This window comes from Notothenia coriiceps, unplaced genomic scaffold (genome assembly GCF_000735185.1).
Source record: "Notothenia coriiceps isolate Sejong01 unplaced genomic scaffold, NC01 NC01_scaffold00032570, whole genome shotgun sequence".
In the NCBI taxonomy this organism is placed as follows: Eukaryota; Metazoa; Chordata; class Actinopteri; order Perciformes; family Nototheniidae; genus Notothenia; species Notothenia coriiceps.
The window spans coordinates 84,988-105,739 of NW_011365271.1; the positions used below are offsets into that span (position 1 = coordinate 84,988).

General features: G+C 42.4%; 1 protein-coding gene across 3 annotated transcripts in view; it reads right to left on the bottom strand.

The window, feature by feature from the left end:
• Nucleotides 1-242: 242 nt before the first annotated feature.
• ets1 (v-ets avian erythroblastosis virus E26 oncogene homolog 1) overlaps nucleotides 243-20,752 on the bottom strand; it is a 29,552-nt gene continuing 9,042 nt past the window's right edge. For 2 of the 3 annotated variants that reach the window (XM_010789158.1, XM_010789161.1), the window contains exons 2-8: nucleotides 10,125-10,244; nucleotides 9,317-9,517; nucleotides 8,940-9,017; nucleotides 8,264-8,509; nucleotides 6,847-7,107; nucleotides 2,391-2,509; nucleotides 243-2,061 (exon numbers count right to left, since the gene is read on the bottom strand). In XM_010789158.1, coding sequence (XP_010787460.1) covers nucleotides 1,846-2,061; nucleotides 2,391-2,509; nucleotides 6,847-7,107; nucleotides 8,264-8,509; nucleotides 8,940-9,017; nucleotides 9,317-9,517; nucleotides 10,125-10,244 — 1,241 coding nt within the window. In that variant the 3' untranslated portion in view covers nucleotides 243-1,845. The remainder of the gene's footprint in view (nucleotides 2,062-2,390; nucleotides 2,510-6,846; nucleotides 7,108-8,263; nucleotides 8,510-8,939; nucleotides 9,018-9,316; nucleotides 9,518-10,124; nucleotides 10,245-20,752) is intronic. The other variant, XM_010789160.1, reaches the window with a different exon arrangement.

Sequence of the window (20,752 nt, forward strand, 5' to 3'; positions counted from 1 at the left end):
TTATTTGTGTAATCTGGGTCTCAATAAAGCATTATGAAATACAATCTGTACAAATAGACATCTCAAAAGATATTTTCATCCATATGGGTAACATTCAGCCACTGTAAACAATAACATTGTATTCTAAGATGATATTCCATTTTGGCATTTCCCACAAGGCCAGTGCACAGCCACTGTTCCCACTGTTGGTAGGAAACGACTGCCTTTTTGCTCAAATATAACCAGTTAATATTCAGTATGTGTTATATATTGTTTTGCTCATACACAAGTAGGCACAGCTCTACAAATGAAATGCAAATGTCTGCCACTAGCTGTAACCCTAACCCTAGCCCTATTTGCAATGAAGTTTAAGCTGCATTCATGCATCCAACCTCAATGATAGTGGAAAGTAAGTACTCTACCAATGTAATGCCAACTTCCAAGCATCCACCAACTTGCGTCATTTCTGTCAGTCTTTCTCTCTCAGATCTTACAAGTGATCATCAACTGCAGTATCCACAGTTTCCTTTCAAACACCTTCATCTATCCCGCACAACTTCAGAACCTTTCTGGTCGCCATGTTTCTATTGCCTATCCCTTTTTCCTACACTTTACCTTAACATACTGCAGCCGCTTCCTAATGGACGAAATGTATTGCATAACAAAAGACAAAAAGAAAAGAATCTGACATACTTAGGATCTGAAAAATCACTCAAATATTTCACTTGTGATTTCATTTTATAGACAGTCAGAAGACTATTTAAACACTTCAAAAGCAACACTAACATGGACAGTGAACCGACAAAGTATGCATCTAATCTGCACATTAAACAACTCTTTTTACTAAAGACTCCTGAATTTCCCCACATAGATTGTCTACAGTTTGCTAATACTGGTGGTATATGCAAAAATGCATAAGTTTCAGTCATAATATGTGTCTCCAACGAGGTGACAAACATGAATGTAAAGGCGAAAGCGTCAGTTCCAAAAGCAACGGCTACTTTCATATGTCTGTCTGTCAGACACTCTTGCTATGAGTAATCTCATCGGGTCCTCAAACCCTACAAAGCACAGGGCCAGTGTCTAGTGTTGTCTGATAACAAATCAGCACATTTCAGTTAAAGGCTCACCTAGAGAACTAAACAAACAAACTTGGCATCTAATGTTTGGTTCCACTGTAATACCTTAATTGACAACAAAAATGAAAAACAACTCTCCAATATATGCCTGGTTTACATTGGGTGTTCTCAACATCAATAATATAATACTGGCACAAGCATATACGCTCCTCAAACCACAAATTAGAAACGACACTTTTTGGTCCAAGCTGAAAATCCTCTCTTTGTCAAAGAGAACATTGGGCATTTATGTAACTGTCATTATACCTTTCGTAGTTTGGTATTCATGTTTTGGCAACAGGAACCTTCTGCCTGCTCTTCCCCAATATTTAATTATTCTGCTTTTCCTCTCTTGGTCTTCTCTGACTTTCTGTCTTTATACTTTCGTCTCCAACACTGTGCTACTTAGGCTGGAGGGAACCTGAACTATACCCGAAAGCGCTCCCTCTGCCTTGAGCTGCTAAATAATTCCGGTACATAATTACACATACGCTCACACACACACATGCGCACACACATCTCAAATGCAACAGGGTATGAATACAGGCGTTTGGCTTGTGCCTTCTTTTAAAACATGGTCTGAGAGGCAGGAGGTTGAAATGAACAAAGCCATGGTAAGTCGTTTAAAACATTTTTGGTCCCCAAAAAACGGTTTACCAACTCTATCAAAAAAGTTAAGACCACTTTATGAGCCCCAGTCCTTGTGTCTCCTGAACGTTTGTCTTCACTTCCTGTTTCTTCTTTGCTTTCACTCGTCCGTATCGGGCTTTACGTCCAACATTGCATGGAGCTCCTCAGGAGTGTATCCCAGCAAGCTTTTTAAGTCACAGACAAAGCGGTAGACGTAGCGTTTCCCCGATGTCTTGTGGATGATGTTCTTGTCATAGTAGTAGCGCAGGCCACGGCTCAGCTTCTCGTAGTTCATCTTGGGCTTGTTTTTCCTCTTGCCCCACCTCCGAGCAACCTAAAAGAATGCAGAAAATAAGCGTGTCAAGATGTGTCATACCAAATGACTTCAAGTGAAAGCCACAATTGTTTGTTTTCTGAAATATGGTTAGCTCTGAGAATGTAATAATCTACATTAAAACAAATAAGCAGTTTTTTTGTTTGTGGTCTTGTTGCAATGAAGTACTACAGATGCAAAACCAGACACCCGTCCAAAAAAAAGATCGATGGAGCCCAACAAGGCATGCAAACATTTCCACAAAGGCAGAAGAATTATTGTTCATCTGGCTAACTGCTTAGGACCTCCCAGTAGGTGTGCCAGTGGCCAGCAGGGTCACAGCCTCTCACCTCATCTGGGTCAGAGAGCTTGAACTCCCAGCCGTCGCCTGTCCAGCTGATGAAGGACTGGCAAGACTTGTCGGTCAGCAGCTCCAGGAGAAACTGCCACAGCTGGATAGGGCCGCTGCCTGCACAACAGATAAGAGAGGAAGAGAGAAGGTGTTTGTTTAAAAAAAAAAGAAGTACACTGAAGAGGCATATTGAGGTTGTGTAGACACTCGTTGGTGTGTGGTTTTAATTAGATAAGTGTGAGGTTCCTGTTTTAACAATGCTCGAAGTACTGTTCCTTTTAATTATATTGCATATATATATACACACAGTATGTTGATGCTTACCCTTAACCCAAACTCAAAAGTGGCAAAACACATTTAAAAAGAGAAAAATATCCAGTATTGGAGTTTACAAAAGAGAGAAACATTGCATGAATCTATATCCTGTTAATGCATAGCGTAGATAAGTACAAAACCCCTCGAAAAGTGAAGTCATCTCGAGATCAAAAGGAGGAATTTGTTATGTCTCTACAGCCTATACTTCTGTGCTATGTATGACCGTGTTAAATATGCATGACGATTATTCACTTATGTCTGAAGAGGGACAAAGTAAACCTTCTAATGTGGGTCAGACTGAAGTGCAGCAAAGGGACCAAATGTCTTCATAAATACAACAGTCCCATTCTTCATGTATCTCCTTGTCTGGCAGTTCCAGTATGTGAATATAGAGTCTGTGTCTGTCTGAGTTCCATACTGATGAAATCACTAGTTTAAAAAAAGAAGGGGTGTATTTAGACGTTAATGCAGACTGTGCGTAGGAGAAAGAAAGGGTTTGCTCGGTCATCTACAATGTAATGATGGATAAAGAATATAGTAACCTGTAAATATAGCGCTAGATGTAGCACTGCTTATTACATCTCGTGGAAAATGGAGGGAAAGCAGAAAGAAGATAACCAAAAAGGTCTGATCTCTGAACTAGATTCACTGCAGCGCATTTTGATCTTGTGGTTTTTTTTCAGCACATACACTCACCCACCTACTTTTGAGGCTTGCATGCTGAAATCACACCTGCCTATGCAGCACACGGCCTCAGCAAAACTGAAGCTACGCAAAAGTCACCTCTCTCGAGTGCCTAAGAAAACCAAATGTACCTTTATGTAACACAAACAAAAGCTTTCAGGGAAACAGACGTGTGGGTTGAAAACTTGAAATTGTGCTTGTGAGCTCCAGCAAGGATTGGAAGAAGGTGCATGACAACAGCCACCAAGACTTTGGAAAATGAGCGGCTGTGAAACACTGGGTCTCTTTCAGACAGAGGGCTTTCACTCACATTCCAAAAGTCTGCTACTGTAAAATAGCGAGCCCTCATAGGGGTGATATAGTGCCCGTTTACCAGCCCTATGAGCTCTCACGCCAGAATGTACTAGACGACCCTTTGACAAAAAAAGAAAGTTTCCAAAAATATTTGACAAGTCTCCATGCACAATGGGGCTCACAGTGTGGCAAAAGGGAAGTTGGGGTGGGGGCTTGAATTCACAGCAGAGTTAAGTATCTGACCCGTGGTTTGCTAAATGAGTCTGGAGTATATGGCTACGGCAAGAACGCTGGGTGGGGAGTGGGCTGCAACTAAGGCCACATTTTTTACTGAATGTAGAAAAATGAAAAAAGGTAAAAATTCAAAGAAAAACAAATCATGGATTCCAAATTCAAAAAGAAAGAACCTGTATGTATTTGAGTGTTTTATTTTAACTAAAACACTTTTTAATCTTAACTTTAAAAAAATGTAATACACTTAATTATTCTTGACAACTTTTAACTTTACTTTTTAGTTGATTATGTGCTGGTATAGGTTTGATAGATACGTACGTTGATGTTTCTTCATGTGTTAATGGGATAGAGACTCAGTCATGTTAGTAAGTGTATGTTGAATGGTATATGTGTACACGCCCAGGGACAGCAGATAGAAAATAGCTGATCTGGCATAAACCATCTCTTCTTTTTTTAGATGAATGTATTTTTATGCTTGATCTTTGTTTAATAATAGACATAATAACAGTTACGATATTTTCCACTTCACTAAACCGACAGGCAATGCAAATGAAAAGGCAAGTATCATGTAACAGATTCAGAGTTTAGCGTGTGCAATGTGACTTTAGAGAAAGGTGTAAATGGCAAATTGTCACAGGAAACCACTGAGATGACAACTAGAGCTTCACTTATCTCTCTCAAGCTTATCGGACTCCCTGTAAAGTGTCACCTGTCACCCTGTGACCGGGACAGGAAGCCGAACAGAGCAATCTGTCATAAACATCCATTTGGAATCTTAAAAAATATACATATTTGAGGTTTCTCTCTTGCTCATCCTTACACTTTTTCATCAACCCACACATTTGCACATGGGCAAACACACACACAAAGACACTAACACACACACAAATACTTCTTCCATCTTTGAAGGACTACACTCTCCCTTCAGTGCTCTTAATAACAGCTTGGAATGCAGGCTGCTCCACATTTTTCCCTTTCAAATAAATTGGGGTATATTAAAATGATTTTTTTTTTAATCTTTCCAATTTTTTCTTTGTATAAAAGCTTAGAGGAAGCACCTTCTCCTCAGCTGAGTACACTACTATGCATTAGGCTGGAAACACTCACCAGTGTTTCACACATGTGCTCTTCGGAGACATTTATCCTGTCGTAACAACTGATACATGTAAGATGTCAAAACCAAAACGGTAAATGGAGTGAGAAAGCTGTGGTGAACATTTGAAAAAGGTTTTGAAAGAAGATATTTCCACATGCTAGGGTTTACACTCTGATCTATTACAGATTTCGGCCAAAGCTTATTTCATAAAGCCAGATGTCATATTGTTGAATACCAAAAAAAACTTCCAAAAAGCTTATCTGGTTTCAGCTGATTTAACTAAATGTATATTTAGTTCCTTGGTTCATATAGGGTGCATGCAGCAACTCAGCCTAATGGTCACTAGAGGGGCTTTTAGACAGTGTCTAAAGCTTTATTATTTGATTATATGCACATTACGACATCTTTCCGACATCATTATGAATGAATGACTCACTGTTCTATAAGAAGCTTTTGAACTAATAGCCACACAGATGACCAATTCACTTGTGCATACCAACTTTAGGACAGTCAGTTGAGATCTGATGTATGCATTGTTAGTGTCGTTGAAAAATGTGCTCGGATTTCCCCTTTTTGAATGTTGGCAATCCGACAGCCGTGTGACTATAATTTAAACACAACCGTCTGAAAAAGCCCCAAACACTTTGACCCTAAGATATGATCCTCAAAATGTATTTTTTAAACAGCAGTGTATGTCATAATAAGGTTAACTTGACCCTCCTAAAAGCTTCAAAATACATTTTCTTGTGCACCATATGATTTGGAAAGTATTTTTTTCTTACATTACAAATATATAGTAACAGTGTTTTTTTTTCTTTGCACCTTTTGAGACCAAAAACCCTGACAGATGCTAAAATAGTACATTTGCTTGAAAAGTGTGCAGTTATCTACACATCTGACTGAAGTTGGAGAACATATAGGCCTGCTCTTAGAGCATGTACGAGTATGAAAATGCCTCTTGTGATGAAGAGATAATGTTACTCCGGTGCTATGTGCAGGGACAGGCATCCTTTTTATGTTTCACCAGCGTTGCCAGGACGACCTCGGAAAAATAGGTTGAGATGCGGGCTGCAGATAACAAGGAGGTAGATGAGAAGTGAAGACAGAACAGAAGAGTGTGAGACAGAGTGAGAGAGAGAGAAAAAAAATAAGAAGAAGAAGAAGGTAGTAGCAAAATCTATTTTGCTTCCTGTAATGTGCATGACTCGGGTTGCCAGGCTAAAAAGGTGTTGTTGTTTTTTTTCTCTTTGGTCTAAAAGTGGTGCATTTAGGCACCCCCACATCTGGGGCTTTTGCAGAGCAACAAAAAAAAGTGTGTTACAGCTGCACAACATCTTTTCGAGCCTCCTCGTATCATCGATGGAAGTAACAACATTCTGCAACTTCTAAGAATATTTCACTCAAAGCACATGTTGTTTATCTTCATGGATATGTACAATAAATTAAAAATTAAAATGTGAACGTCAACAATAGGATCTTTTAAAGCTAGAGTAACAAGAGTAGGACTTGAAATTCAGATGGCATTCAGATACTATCAGAAATTAGCAGCAATATTATCTGAACTAACCGAATAAAGTTCATTTGAATACCATCATGTGAAAATACATATTATACATTTGTTTTATGTGTACTAGTGCCAGCCCTGTGATTGTGCATGCTGGGCAATGGAGCAGCACAACTTAATGGAGCCCGATTCTGTGATTGATGTTATCGGTTACCCTGTGATTTAAAAACGAAAAAAGAAAGATTTCTGCTGTGAAAAGGTTCTGTGAAAAACGACAGCCCTTTTCAAGGTAGGGCTTTCTAAAAATCTAAAAGGTGGACATCTCACCTGTGTATCCTGCCAGTGCTGCCGCGGGGATGACGGGTTTATCCTTGCTGAGGTCCGAGCGCTCCCTCACATAGTCTTTGAAAGTGCCCTTGGGCTTGTGGCTATGCAGGGCAGTGGGGTAGTCTTCTGAGTCGAAGCTGTCGTACGAAGGTACCCGCTGCAGGCTGCTGAACGAGGACTGGCTGCTCCATGACTGGGTCAACCGGTCGCAGCTCTCAAAGCTCTCGATGCTCTCAAAGGAGTCCTGGCCTCCGAGTTTACCTGGGAGAAATAAATAAAATTGTTATAAAGATGACGGTAACATTTTATTAAACCTGAATTTGTATTGTATGGCTTTCCTACTCTACTCTAAGTCAACACCTTAGAAGTAACTTGTATATTATTCTGTACAGTTCAACATCTCTGTCCATTTCACACCTCATTTCACTTTTACAACCTCCATTTGGGTTTGATTTTAAATTGAAGACAATCACACAAATTGCCTTGCTATTTTTGGCCTTGGGAAAGATAAGAGGAGCCTTTGAACGGCGAGCTATTACCAAATGACAGATAATGCAAGTCAACTCGATTGATGCTGAAATGTTCTACTGCTGAAATTGAAGCCACATGTGGATATCAGTTGTGCTACGAAATGCTTTCCCACGTTTGGAGAGCACCATTCAACGCTCAAAAGCTTTGAATGTGTGATGCGTAAGGATCAGACCACATACCTTGCAGGCAAATGCTTAGAGCACTAGCAGGAGGCTTGCATGCATGGTGTACAAAGCTGATGCTATTCATTTATACAGCTGGGGATTTGTGAGAAAGAAAAATCCTAGGTTTATGGCTTTAAATGTAAACCATGCTGCTAATTCTTCTGTAAACTATCACTGGGAGAGAACACAAGCATGCACATTGAAAAAAGCAAACAGTTGCATGAGAAAACCCCACGCTTGCTTGCTGAGGATGACACCTCTATCTCCTTACTCAGAAGTCGAGGAAAAGAGGCCAACAAAAACAAGAAAAGAAAAAAAAAATGTCTTGAAGGTTACACCACTTGAACTGTTTTACATAAAGGACGGGCGGCAAGAAGAGAACACGTTGTGGCTTTGGTTCGTGTATCACACTGACAGAAACAATAGAGTTTTCTTTTTTTCTCCCAACCAAGTCTAGATTGTGTGAGGCGGGTTTTCTTGAACCACAAACCAACCAGAGGGCCTGCTTTTCTTCTCTTCTAATACTTGCAAGCTGATGTGGCATGACAAGATTCTGGTGGCCTCAGCACAATCACACGCACTCACAAACCCACACAAAAAAAAGTACCTGCACTTTTGTTGGACCTATTTATCACAACATATCGGTTGAAAACGCTGAAATGCAGCACATTTCCACTGCTTGAATCTCAACTATACTACGTGTCTGGTTTGTGACCCCTCACCTCGGCTGAGTCGTCCCACACACATGTTGTCATGGGATACCACCTCCTGTTTGACAGTGAAGTAGTCCCCCTGCAGCGGGTTGAGGGGCGTGTCCCGTAGGATGACAGCAGGATATTCACTCTCGTACTTGAGCGTCAGCAATTCCTCCGAGCTGATGGGATGAAGTGTCTGGTAGGACTCTGTGATGAAGCCGGGCTCTGAGTATTCAGAAGGAGGGACACATTGGGCATGTTCAATTCCGTAGCCTGGAGACACAAAGGGAAATGAGTGTGGATAGAAAAGCAGAGATGGGAGCAAGGAGCAGAGGAGAGGAGGGAGATCAATCATAGAGTGGAGTCATTATCTATATTGTGCTCAACTGCTGCCCAATTGCTTAGTGTTCGAAAAGCCCATCACAGAAACAGCCCTGAGTGCACAAGATGAGTCTTGTCCATTTGAGGAAAGATTATTGATTTGTCATGCACCCATCTTTAACAGAACTTACATTCATGCCATATTGCTTCCTATAATATGTCATCAACAAACCGAAACAGGCTTTTTACTTAATCCAAAAGTTCATTTCTTCCTAACACTAAATCCCCAAACTCTTTTATTCACTACGCAAAACCACACCTCTTTTTCTATTCAAGGAGGCTCACGTCTTGTGCTATTACGCAGAGTGATTTTAGTACTTACTGACAAAGTAGTCTGAGGTATAACGGGATTCCTGGAAGTTGGAGGTCAGTCCATTGATGGGGTAATGCTTTGCATCCTCTTCATGAAAAATAGATAGAGAAAGAGCGTCAGTGACCTCACCATTGATTTCATGTATTGTGTAACTGCATCCAGCATTATCAAAAATTAATGACCTGAGCTAAATTGTGTCTTCCCGTTTGGCTCCCGTTACTATAGCAAATGTCAACACTGTCCTACTCTAAATTGGTGAGAGAAGTGACCCTGCTCTGGGATATGTTTCCTCACATGTAATTGATTAATTTGCTTTCTTAAAACAAACTAATAAAAGTGGCATGGACAATTAAAAAAGAACAGCGTTAGGACAAAAGTGGCATTACCTTTCTGAAGCATTTCTAAATGTTCCCAAAGGATGTCACCCACAAAGTCAGGTGCTAAGTCTAGGAAGCGATCCTTCCCCATCGCACACAGGCTGGCTCCGTTCATGCAGAATTTTTCAAAGTCGACATTCTTCAGACTGAATTCGTTCACTGTCCATGTTAGCCACTCAGCCACATGGTTGTCTGTCCACTGTCTGGGATCTGAAGACGAGCACACATAATAATTGTAATACACAGTTAGAAAAGCCCCTTAAGTACATGTGCAATTCATTGAATCCTAATCCTCATGTCCATACAGAGTATGGCGCACGCCACATATTCTCTCTGAACTACAGACCATTCTGTTTTATTCGTCATGCCATCAAAGATTATGCAACCAACTTTCACACCGCCTCTGTGGTCAATGTATCTAACCATGACAAGTCAATCAAAAACAAACAGGGAGGCAGGGGTGGATGTAAACAGAAGTGGTAATGACAAGCTAAAACCAAAGTTTGCACATATAGTACGATTACATGCTGAGAGTCCTGCCGCTTCCAAACAGCTTGAAGAGGCTGTGTGGTTGAAACTAAGTCATCATTGTAATGTCTGCCTCGAGATTCTCTGGAAGCTGCAGTCAGACAGTCTGCCTGTACTGAAATATATGTAATGTACGGCCATTTCTAGAATAACTGGGTGTCTCCTTATGTTCTTCTAAGAGATGCCTTCACAGAATTATCTAAAGCGGGCTTTATTGCCTGACATGTGACACGTCGAGATTCTTTGAAAATGTTATGAGGCAATTATAAAAAAAAGCTGACAGTCTTACCTTTGGGAATACCAAGCCGCTGCTGTTCCTTTGTGAAGCCGCTGAAGGTGGCCTTCAGAGCCTGGGACATCATCTCTTTACTTCCTGGAGTGAGAAGGGGAACATCTCCACACTCCGGATCTGCAATTTACAAAGAAAATTGATTATGATATTATTTCGAATTGTATATCTCCTTTATTTTTGATTGCAATTACTAATATGTTCACATATGCTTTAATTATAATTGACAACCCAAGATATGAGAATGCATCCTGTATTGTATGTCATGCCAATAGGTTTCCTGAATGAAAAATACAATTGAATCAGAGAAGAGGGCGGGAAAGAGTGACTTGTGAATGTAGTTAAGTTACATGAACGAACACACACACACACACACACACACACACACACACACACACACACACACACACACACACACACACACACACACACACACACACACACACAGTTGTATCGGACCGTGATGAACAGCAAGGCTCAACAATTACATTTTGTCTAGACAGAAACTGTCTACATATCTGATCCAATCTATTTTAAACAAGAGCTGTCTACAAACGGAGGTAAAACTCCATGTGTCAATTTGTTTGCTTAATGTTACACTTGGTCATTTTGGATAGTTCACAGGAAGTCTTTCTACCACTTTTCTTTTTGACTCTTGTCTACAGTTTCTGCTTTTCCAGGCAGATTCCTGAGGCAACTCCCACTCACCTGGCATGCTACATTAGTATAAACACACACGTTTATTTACAAGCACTACAAACATTAACCTCTCTCCCAGCCGCACATTCTGGGTGGGGGAGCAGTGCGTGGTGCCCATAAGCGACACCATGACCCCTGCTAGCCCTCCTACCATGTTGCCCTGACACAGTGGGCCTACTGTCACCCGACCAAGCATGGGGTCAAACATTCTGAGAGTTCAAAGGTCGAGGGATGAGGTGATGATGTCACCGTGGCTGCTGGCGGGTGGCTTATAGAGTTTGGGGGTTGGGCTGTCTCAAGGGTCTTGGTCACACACACTAGGGTTACTGTTCTCTGATCACAGCCAGTGGGCACCCTTTGTGGAACAGAGCCCCCTTTGATGGCTTTAAACAGTGCCTGATGACTCGCACTCATCTAATTAGATTGACTAGGCTGCAGAAGTGTGGGATGAGGGGGCAAAGCAGGGGAGATGATAAGGGGACAAGGGGAAAGACCCCCGGGCCACCGACACAAGAATAGAATAATCAGGCCAAGACTCCACGAGCGACTTGTAAATAGACAATAAAGGCCTTATAGAGTTCCAATTAACTGACATGTCTTTATCAAAGCACCCACCCCTCATTTACACAACAAAGAAAGACATATATATATCGTGATCAAGTCTGCAGAACACAATATAATTATGTTGTCTAATCAACTTGTTAAGTAAAGCGTGTGAAGCAAATCTTCATCAGGGTTAAGGTGCATGCAGAATGAAGGGTTCAGCAGGCTTCGATTTGTGCAGCATGTCTTTCTCCTTAGCTCATCCCTTTCCGTCCGTCTCCATTCTGCATCAATTAAAATCATTAAAAACCAGATCAAAAAGGCTTAGCCTGAAGGCAAAATCATGATGAGCATGAGTTGTGTAACTCCTCTCTTCGAACCCAGATGTTCTGGCATCTCCACTGGCTGGTGGTTTTATCTGCCAGTCGAACACCGGGGCAACATACAGTTCATGCTTGTTTTCACCACTCGTTGACGTCTCGACCTCGTCAGGAATGCACAGCAGCTGCTTCGCCCATGTAACCAATGTCTGTCTGGCTGTTTGTAAAATAAAGACTCCTAGTTTCTTTTTTTCTGTTTATTTTCTCTCCCCAAAGAACAAAGCCTCATAAGAGGTCAGAGACAGAAGACAGACAAGAGCTCTTTGCTATTTCATGTAATTTAATTAGGGCTTGTTTTAATATACTGCTCTCTGTTACACTGATGAACACAGAATGTTATTTATTCAAGTCAGAAGTAAAAGCAAAGCCTAAAAGGAAGCTGAGAACAATAATCTCACATTGTAAACTATTGTCAGTTTGCATATCAAAATAAATCGTGCAGTTTCACAATGAAAATAAGACCAGAGCTAGTCTTTGTGTACAAGTTGCCCCTCATAGGAAGGTTGTCTAGGCCTCTGCTGAGCTCATTTTTCTTTTAAGTAGTGTTGGAAGTGTAAAAAGGAGGGCACTGCTAACGGCTGCAAACTGAGATGGGACTGGGGCTCAGACAGTCTGCGCTTTGATGTGAAGGCAGGGCCGAAATGTGGCAGTTTATTTAAGCTGGATCCAGAGGAGTTTGTCTGCACTTTCGAACTGATTTCCCCCTCCCTCTTCATCGCTTTTACAGCCCCAGTGTGCTTGCCCACACAGACTTGAGTCCACTTTAACACTAAATCCTCCATAGAAGACACTCAACACCACCGTGCACGAGGACTACCATTAGACCCTCCAAAGGGAAATATGTGAACCATGATTATAGAGCAAAATGTGAACTGCAATGTGTGTGATTTCTTTAGTTATTATTTTTAATAATATGGGATTTTTGTTTAAAATCTTGAACATATTCAAAGCACAACAAATGTTTTTTTTAGGTTGTACAGTTAGGTGAGACTACAACAGTCTCTTAAAGACACATTCCTCCTTCAACTAAATCATTTTAATTATACTACTAAAGGTGCATGTTTTGTTGTCTATCCCTAAAACAAGATACAGAGTACACAACAAGGCTGAGAGGCAAACAAAAGACCTAAAAGTGCAAGGATAAAGAGCAGCCTCCATGGTGAGTGATCCATATGAAAGTTATCTGCGGCAGAGCTAATGTACAGTGTGCATCCATTAGCGAGAGAGGCGAGCTTGGATCTAGACGATCTCTAGTAAATGATGAAGTCCTGATAGGATTTCAATGCCTGTGAGTCCCATTAGATGCAGAATGGTCAGTATGTACCGAGAGTTAGAGCATCCACAAGTCATCACTTTCCACATTAGATGGTGTGGGTCTGTCCGCAAAATGAGTCCCATCCACTTAGCTCACGAAATGTAGGCGTGGGTGTAAATCGCAGGGAACATTATGGCGGCTCACTAACAGCTAACGAAAGTAAAAAGAGCATCTTGAGTGAAAAGTATGAAATTAAACCATTTTCTCTGAATGATGTAGAGGGAATAATAATAAGTAAATCTATTCTAATAATTGCTGATATAATGAGACTGATGTTGAGTCTGAAATTCACAGTTAAACATATTGATTAGCCACTCCCATCTTCCCATGACATCAGTAATGTTCAGGCTGCTGAGTGCGACAACCATACTTCTCCAAGGGATTCTCCATGACATACTGTGCCTCTGTGACCAAGCCCTAACTCAAGCCCAGCGTAGGTTCTGTACGGTTCTATATGCTGTTAATCTGATACACATTGATACACACACATGAAGCAAATTAGCAGCCTTCTTTGCCTGTGCGCAAGAGCGTGGGCGTGAAATTGGGAATTTTTGCGACTGGGGCCAAAGTCTATGGGGCTGGAACAGACATGGCTGGGCAGGGCAGGGTAGGGCCGGGCTGGGGAAGATAGCAAGGGAGCATCCCGGGTGGGTGAGGGGTGAATGAGCAAGGGGGGATGACTCACCGGCCTGTAATATGAGCCCATCACAGGACAAGAGAACCGGGGGTGGGCACAGTGGGGAGAGAGAGAGGCAGGAGAATGAATGGGAGGTCTCATAATGCTCTCTCTCTTCTCCTTGTCTCTGGAGTGACATCACAGTGGGATCAATGCCATCTCCCAGCCTCTGGCGGAGACTCAGTTCATTCATAAAGCCTGGACTACTGCCTCCACTCAGAATGATGCAATGATACAAGCAGAGCAGGCTACCAGACCCAAAAAATAAGGGACAATATGGTTTCTGTCATGCGATTGAGCTATAAATAGCCCTATAGAGTTTATCCAAAGAGTGGGAGTGTGTTGGCGTGAGGAAAGAGAGTCGGCTGTGAGAGAAATTGAAACAAATTACAATGAGGATGACATCTGAAAGGCCACTCAGAGATGTTAGGGTCATGGAGAATGTTAAGGTCAAATAGTCATTTATTTATAATGGTGTCAAAGTATGTGGTAATTCATGCCTCTATTTCTATGCCCATCTGTAGTGAACGGTGGGGTTTATTTAAATCTGCAAAAAAGTCCATTTCCTGTGGCTAAGTTGCCACTTCCTGTGGGAAGTGAGGTGAGTTGTGGGTTCAGTTGAGGGTCATATCCCTACATGCATGCAGGTATATTTCAGCACACTGCAGGGGAAATGAGAGGAGGTCTTGGATACTTGCCAAGGGTTCATAAACGACTCTTTAAGGCAGACCAGTCTGACCACAGCAGACCAGAGGTGGCACTGGTATCTGAGAGAGCCTTTGATGGAGATTTGTATCTGGACCCCTGATCTGAAAACCCGGGGTCATAAACCCGACCAACATGAAGGGTCCCATTCAGCGCTACAGGGTGATAGAGTGGTGGCTGAGGGTTGCAGTGGAGCAAGAGGAGGAGAACGGGGTGGCAGTCTGACTTTGAGAGGACCACTTGTTCAGCCAGCCGCTCCGCTGTTTTGATTTCCATCTCAATGCCAAGGTCCAGGAATAGATATATAGGCCTGGCTCAAGCAAACGTTGAGAAACCAAACCAAGCCTAAACCCAAGTCTGCTCAAGCACAGGACAATGTTGACCAGAACAGATCCTCCAGACAACCAAGGTCCAACCCACTATCACGGAAAACCCTGCTGAAACACTAGTTGTATTCTTAGGTCACCGCTGGCTTCTGGCTGCACTCTTAAAGCTCAAGCCTGTGGTGGTGTTAAACAGCTGTACGCAGCGAGGCCACTACTGCTGACATCTGTCTTTGACCATGAAACTATAGAGTTGTCCGGGATCATCAACACCACAGACATACCGGCTACTGAAGCAGACAAGAATCCAGACTAATACCCTGAAGCTGCTTTGCTGTCTTTCTCTCTTCCACTCTGTCCATCTCTGAAATCATATTAGCTTATGATTTGAAAGTGCATTACCTCCACTGTTTATGCCAAAGTCTCAGCGCTTGATATGACATTACCTCTACGTTTGAGATGGTAAGCGCCATCGGCAACAGACGCTAAATATGTTTTGCTAAAAGCTTGATGGAAAGCCTTTTTCCAGAAGAACGAGTCATTCAGAGGCGTGTTCAGTAGGATTAAGGCTCCTTCTTGCTTATAAAATTGCCTACAAGCTTTGTTTTTCTGTAATCTTTAATGGTGTCAAAAGGCATGTTTAAGGTATGCCTCAAGTATTTGGTTGAGCAACAGTACCGTACTTCTCTCAACAGCTTATTGCACAACCTTCAAGTTCTCTATTACTTATAGAAGACAAACTCAATTGGGAAAAAGCAAAAAGCTGGCATACACTGAGACCTGACAAATTCACACAACTTGATGGTTTTCAATGACCTCCTCATATGTTCAATATTTAGAATGAAAGCACTACTTAATCAGAAATAATTTGACCGTCTTTTTTATCAATCAGCTTTTGGTATAGCAGTGAGAAAGGGGATCTGACAGAGGAGCGTTATACTGGAGAGTGCAGGTGGTGTTAGCCTAGCTGTGTCCAGGCTAGCTGCCCTCCCAGGCTCCGTCGCTGTGTAAACAGACAGGGGATGCTCTGGGGGAACTGTTTAGGCGTTAAACCAAACACACAGCATATCTGACAAACAGTTTACTCTCTGTGTTGCATTTTTTCCACAAAACATGGTGCCTGTCCCTTTTTTGTCCAAACTGATACATTCCACAACCAGGTTCCTGATATAAGTGTAAATGATGTGGGACAACATGCTGGCACACATTCTCACACATTGATGAATTGTTCGCCCTACTCAACCATTCTTTCAGGCAACACATATGCATATAAGTCTTGCAGTGGCTGGCTCCAATTATACATCACACATATAAGAGCTTGTTACTTGTTTGAAGGCAAGTTATGGGCGACAGATGGATTCTTGATAAATAAATTCCCCCCAGACCAAAGTGTTTTCATGTTGCGTGCTTTACATTCCACCTCTGTTTTACAATCGCTAATGTGCTTCACACAGCTTTCTTGTTTTCCTCTAATGCGACCAAAAATGACTTGTGGTCTAAGTGGCAAAATGGTTTCAGCTCGGGATGATAAATTGTCCTTCTATTTTAAGCCTAGTGTAGGCTCCGTGGCTAAGGAGCATTACACATAAAGCGTATGGCCATATCTCATTTTCCTTATCTTATTTAAAAGTATGGGTGTTTTTTTATTTATGACGCTTTGAAACATCCAAGCTTTGGCTGACTTTGCTGCCGAGAAAAGATTTGAACTGCGATTTGACAACTGGAAAGTTACAACTTAGTGTTTTGCAATAACATGCGCATGTCTTTGCAGATGTGGAAACTCATGATCACCTTGTCATCCTTCTAACTCTCTCTCTCTCTTTCTATCTCTGTTTCTCTTGTTCTGCTTTTCACACACACACACACACACACACACACACACACACACACACACACACACACACACACCACCACACACACACACTCATAAACATAAGCATGCACAGGCAGGCTGTGACTCATTCTATCAAAGAATGACTGGACTTCAAGGGATACCGTGCTGCTTCATCTGAAACGTGACTGGTCATGATGAAAGCATTGACCATATCTTGTAAAGTTCCTGCTCAATGACTCAAACTCAAAATGTGTCACAGTTACACTGTAACTATTCACAAAACAAACACATATTTTAGGAAAGCAAACAGAGCATATCTAACATGCATTTGTGAATAGTCAGAATTTTAATTTCCGCTTAGACAATGGCCTTAGTGAAACCGAATAATGTCAACGCCAAGTTCTTATAATGTTTGGGCTTTTCAGGCCTACAGCGTAGTAGTGAGTAAAGGCAACTCATAAGTAAAACATGCAGATACTAGGGAGGTCAGGCTAGGCAGACAATTGAATCCAGCTTTTTTTTAACGCTCATAGCTAAACTCCAGAGGCAGTCTCAAATCGTACACAACTCCCATTCCTCGACCTCCTCCATGGCTGCCAGAACGCATGTAGGCCTACCTCCCATTTGACTGTGTCACTGAGGCCCAGCGCATCATGAGCGCCACCCACACAAACGCATCCTTTTTCATCTTCATTTGCTTTGGTAGGCCAATCAACCAATACAACTCTCGCTATGCCCCATTTATGCTTTTGATTACAAAAGCAGCGTTCTGACTCCAAAACAGGTGGTGTGCAGAAAACGAAGAAAATCTTGAACATGAGCTGAACAAAACTAGCCTGATTTCCACCCCAGTATAAGAAACACATGTACTAAATAAGGAATCATAAAACAGAATCGAGGACAAAAAAAGTTTGCTTGTTGAGATGAGTGGGGAGTTGTGGAGCCATTTAGGTGCAGTGTCAGGCCAGTCAGGGCTCTCAGTCAGAGTGGTAAAGTAGGGAGGGGGGGGGAGGGGAGGGGCTGTGGTAGCAAAAACTAGTTAGCGGGCCAAGCAGACACACAGTCGGATGGCCAATGGCGTGTGGTGCAGCAGGCGTCTAGTGGATGACTCAGGGATTACAAGCAAGGAATGACTGGGGATTGGACACCAGGAACTCACTACACTATACACCACATCAAGGTGAAGTTAGAGGAACCCATGTGGCCAACAGAGAGACTTTGTGAACAGAGGAAGAAAGGGAAAGGAGGGGGAGGAACACTTGAGAAGGAATTGTGTGAGTGGGTGGGTGAATGATTGAAAAATACTTGTCTGGTACCAACAAAGCTTGTTAATGCTTTATTTCCCCAGCCAAGGAACATATTTTCCTATGTTTTTGTTGTTGGCTTTTTGTGAAATGGGACTAAAAAGAGAAGCTGTGAAGCGACAAATTGTTTTGATCTCTTGTTATTTTGTAACTATACTATTCACTGCAATCAAATCGGCCACACCTTGAAAGGTCTTTCTTTCTCCATCCCTCAAACACCCAACCCCCTCTCTCACTCACACCATATGCTTACTATTTAGCAGACTGATGTATCTGGTACCAACACGCCTTGCTTTATGACTAAGCTTCATAAGCAAGGATTAAGGCGTGTAGTCACCAGGGAAGCATCGAGATAGGACACACGCGGTATAATGGTTTTATGTTTATATGGGCAACACGGAAAATGACGGGCTGTATGACAGACCAATGAATGAAACACCGACTGAATGGAGGGATAACCCATTTGATGTAACACAGTGGCTTACTGAACAACATGGGGATGGAAAAAAGACAGGGTCATTGTGGAAACTCAAAGATAGCTCCTTTACTTCTATTCGCCCAGTCTGTTGACAAGTCTGACCAGCACAGGGAGGCCCATTGAGGAAGCTGGTATCAGTTGCCCTCTAGGCATATTCATGGCCTGGTCAAACACTACCCAGTGACATTTGGGTGACTAATTGAGTTTTGATCCGGCAAATCATATCGTCCTCATTTTGACATGGTGCACATTAGACGAGAAACCGACCGGTTTTGCTCTATTTGGCCCGATGCATTGACAGACCACATCAAGAGGAACCTGGATCACCCAAACAGTGTTTGCACAGCTGCCAGGCAGCCACGCACACTCAAACATTGGCATATATTACACAGCGCTACTGAAGGAGTGCTGACACAAACAAACCAAAGCAAAAACCTGATCTTATGTAACAACCCCTGTTCTGACACAAGCTACGTACCACTCTCCACAACCATACCAAACGTAGGAGGCACCTTGGAAAAGAAAATCAGTGAACCTTTTCAGAGGGTTTTTCGTGTGGCATGTATGTGCTTGTGTGCATAGTGTATGTGGCGGGCGTGGAACAAGATGCCTTATAAGGGCTCTCAGAAGAAGCATCAGGCATGCCATAACAAACATCAGCGTTTTTGATCAGATAAAAGTGAGACTCCCACTCAAGCTCCTGCTATGCCTCCATGCATGCCACCCAGCGGGGCATGCTCACAAACATTCCTGTCAGTCACTGAACCTCGACCTTCAGGCCTGACGAACAGAGAAAGAAAGTAAAAGATGGACGACTCACTCAAGTTTAAAGCGGGCAACTCCTTGTATTGTAAATGATTGACAAGTCTCTTGAATAATAAATCTATTATCGGTTAACGCCAGAACAAGGTTACTTGAGTATACTTTAACACTCATAAGAACTTCAGCAATACAAGAGCACTTGTACTTTCCTGTCAGTCGTTGTTCACAATCCAACACCTTCCCTGTTAAGTAATACCCTCTCCTATCTGTAAACCTTGTCTCTGTAGAGCTGAGAGTTTTGTTATGGCTACATGATGCTTTCAATAATAAAAAAAAAAGCTACCATGGTCTGGGTTACATTGAAGTAAGTGTGCTGTGTCAGGAATTGACTGTTATAACTGAACAGAGGAATAAAAGCTTTGTGGAACTTAAGATGGCTTGTTAGGGGGCACCTATGACCCTGGCACAGTGTGAGCGCTTTAAAAGGAATTACCTCCGCTGCATGGAGAGAGGACAGGCCTTGGGTAAGCTGACACTGACTTCACTTCCGTCGCAAAAGAAAACAAACAAAATAGTAAGGTGGGTTTAGCTACTTAAGCCTGTTAGTGGGGTATGCGTGTATGTACAGTATGTGGTTGCAGGTGTTTAGAGAGAAAAAAGACAGCATTTGAAGTTCCCAAAACTGCCATGTCCAATGCTGATATCACAAATCCAACAAATGCATTCTGGCCTTCTGTGGAGCACTTATCGCTCTCAGCAAGTTTTAGGCAAAGAGCCTGTCATGGTCCTTAACAAGCCTGCAACACTGAACATCCCTGTTTTGTATTATTAAGATCAGGAACAGCCTTGGACATTGGTAGAACACTTATCTAGTGAGCATGGAAATACCAAGGAGTGAACAGAACAGTGTGTGTCTGTGTGTGAGAGAGAGGTGGGGAGAAGAAGTGTTTGTGTGAAGTTGTGATCTGCTACTTGGCAGCCTCAGCCTGACCCAAGTAAGAGTATGGAGCGAGCATTGCGAAATGGTTTTGCAAGATAGCACTACGCTTTTGGCAACTTAGCTGCGGCTGTCAGCACTTTGTATGTGAGTTTGCGAGAAGTGTATGTGCAAGACTACTCTCTGCAGGTATTGCCATAAAAGAGATCATGGTTAATGTGGTGAGTCACAGCCCCCTTAGTGGGTCAACACAAGCAATTAGTGTCAAATGTCCATGATGCACCAATGCTGATTACTGCCCTACTGAAAGGCTTAAGGCCACCTGAGCTGCAAAAACACAGGGGATTTGTTAATGTAAAAAAAGCTGCTAAATGCAAATCACACAAACATGCCACCATGTGTAACATCACTCGCAAAAAATAAAAGAGAAGTGAAACCACACAATGGATTGAAGCCAAACACTGCTCACAGTTGTGGGCTTCCCTGTATGTGCCCTGGACTATCCCTGGAGCAAGCCAAGTCTTCCAGGCAGCAGGGTCAGAGAGGCAAGCCTCAGCCCTGCAGATTCATCACCTCAGCCTGCCTCTCCTTCCCTCTGGAAAGTCAGTTTCAACAACCACAGAGCAGGAGGAGGAGGAGGAGGTGGATAAGGAGGGAGGGAGAGGAGATAGT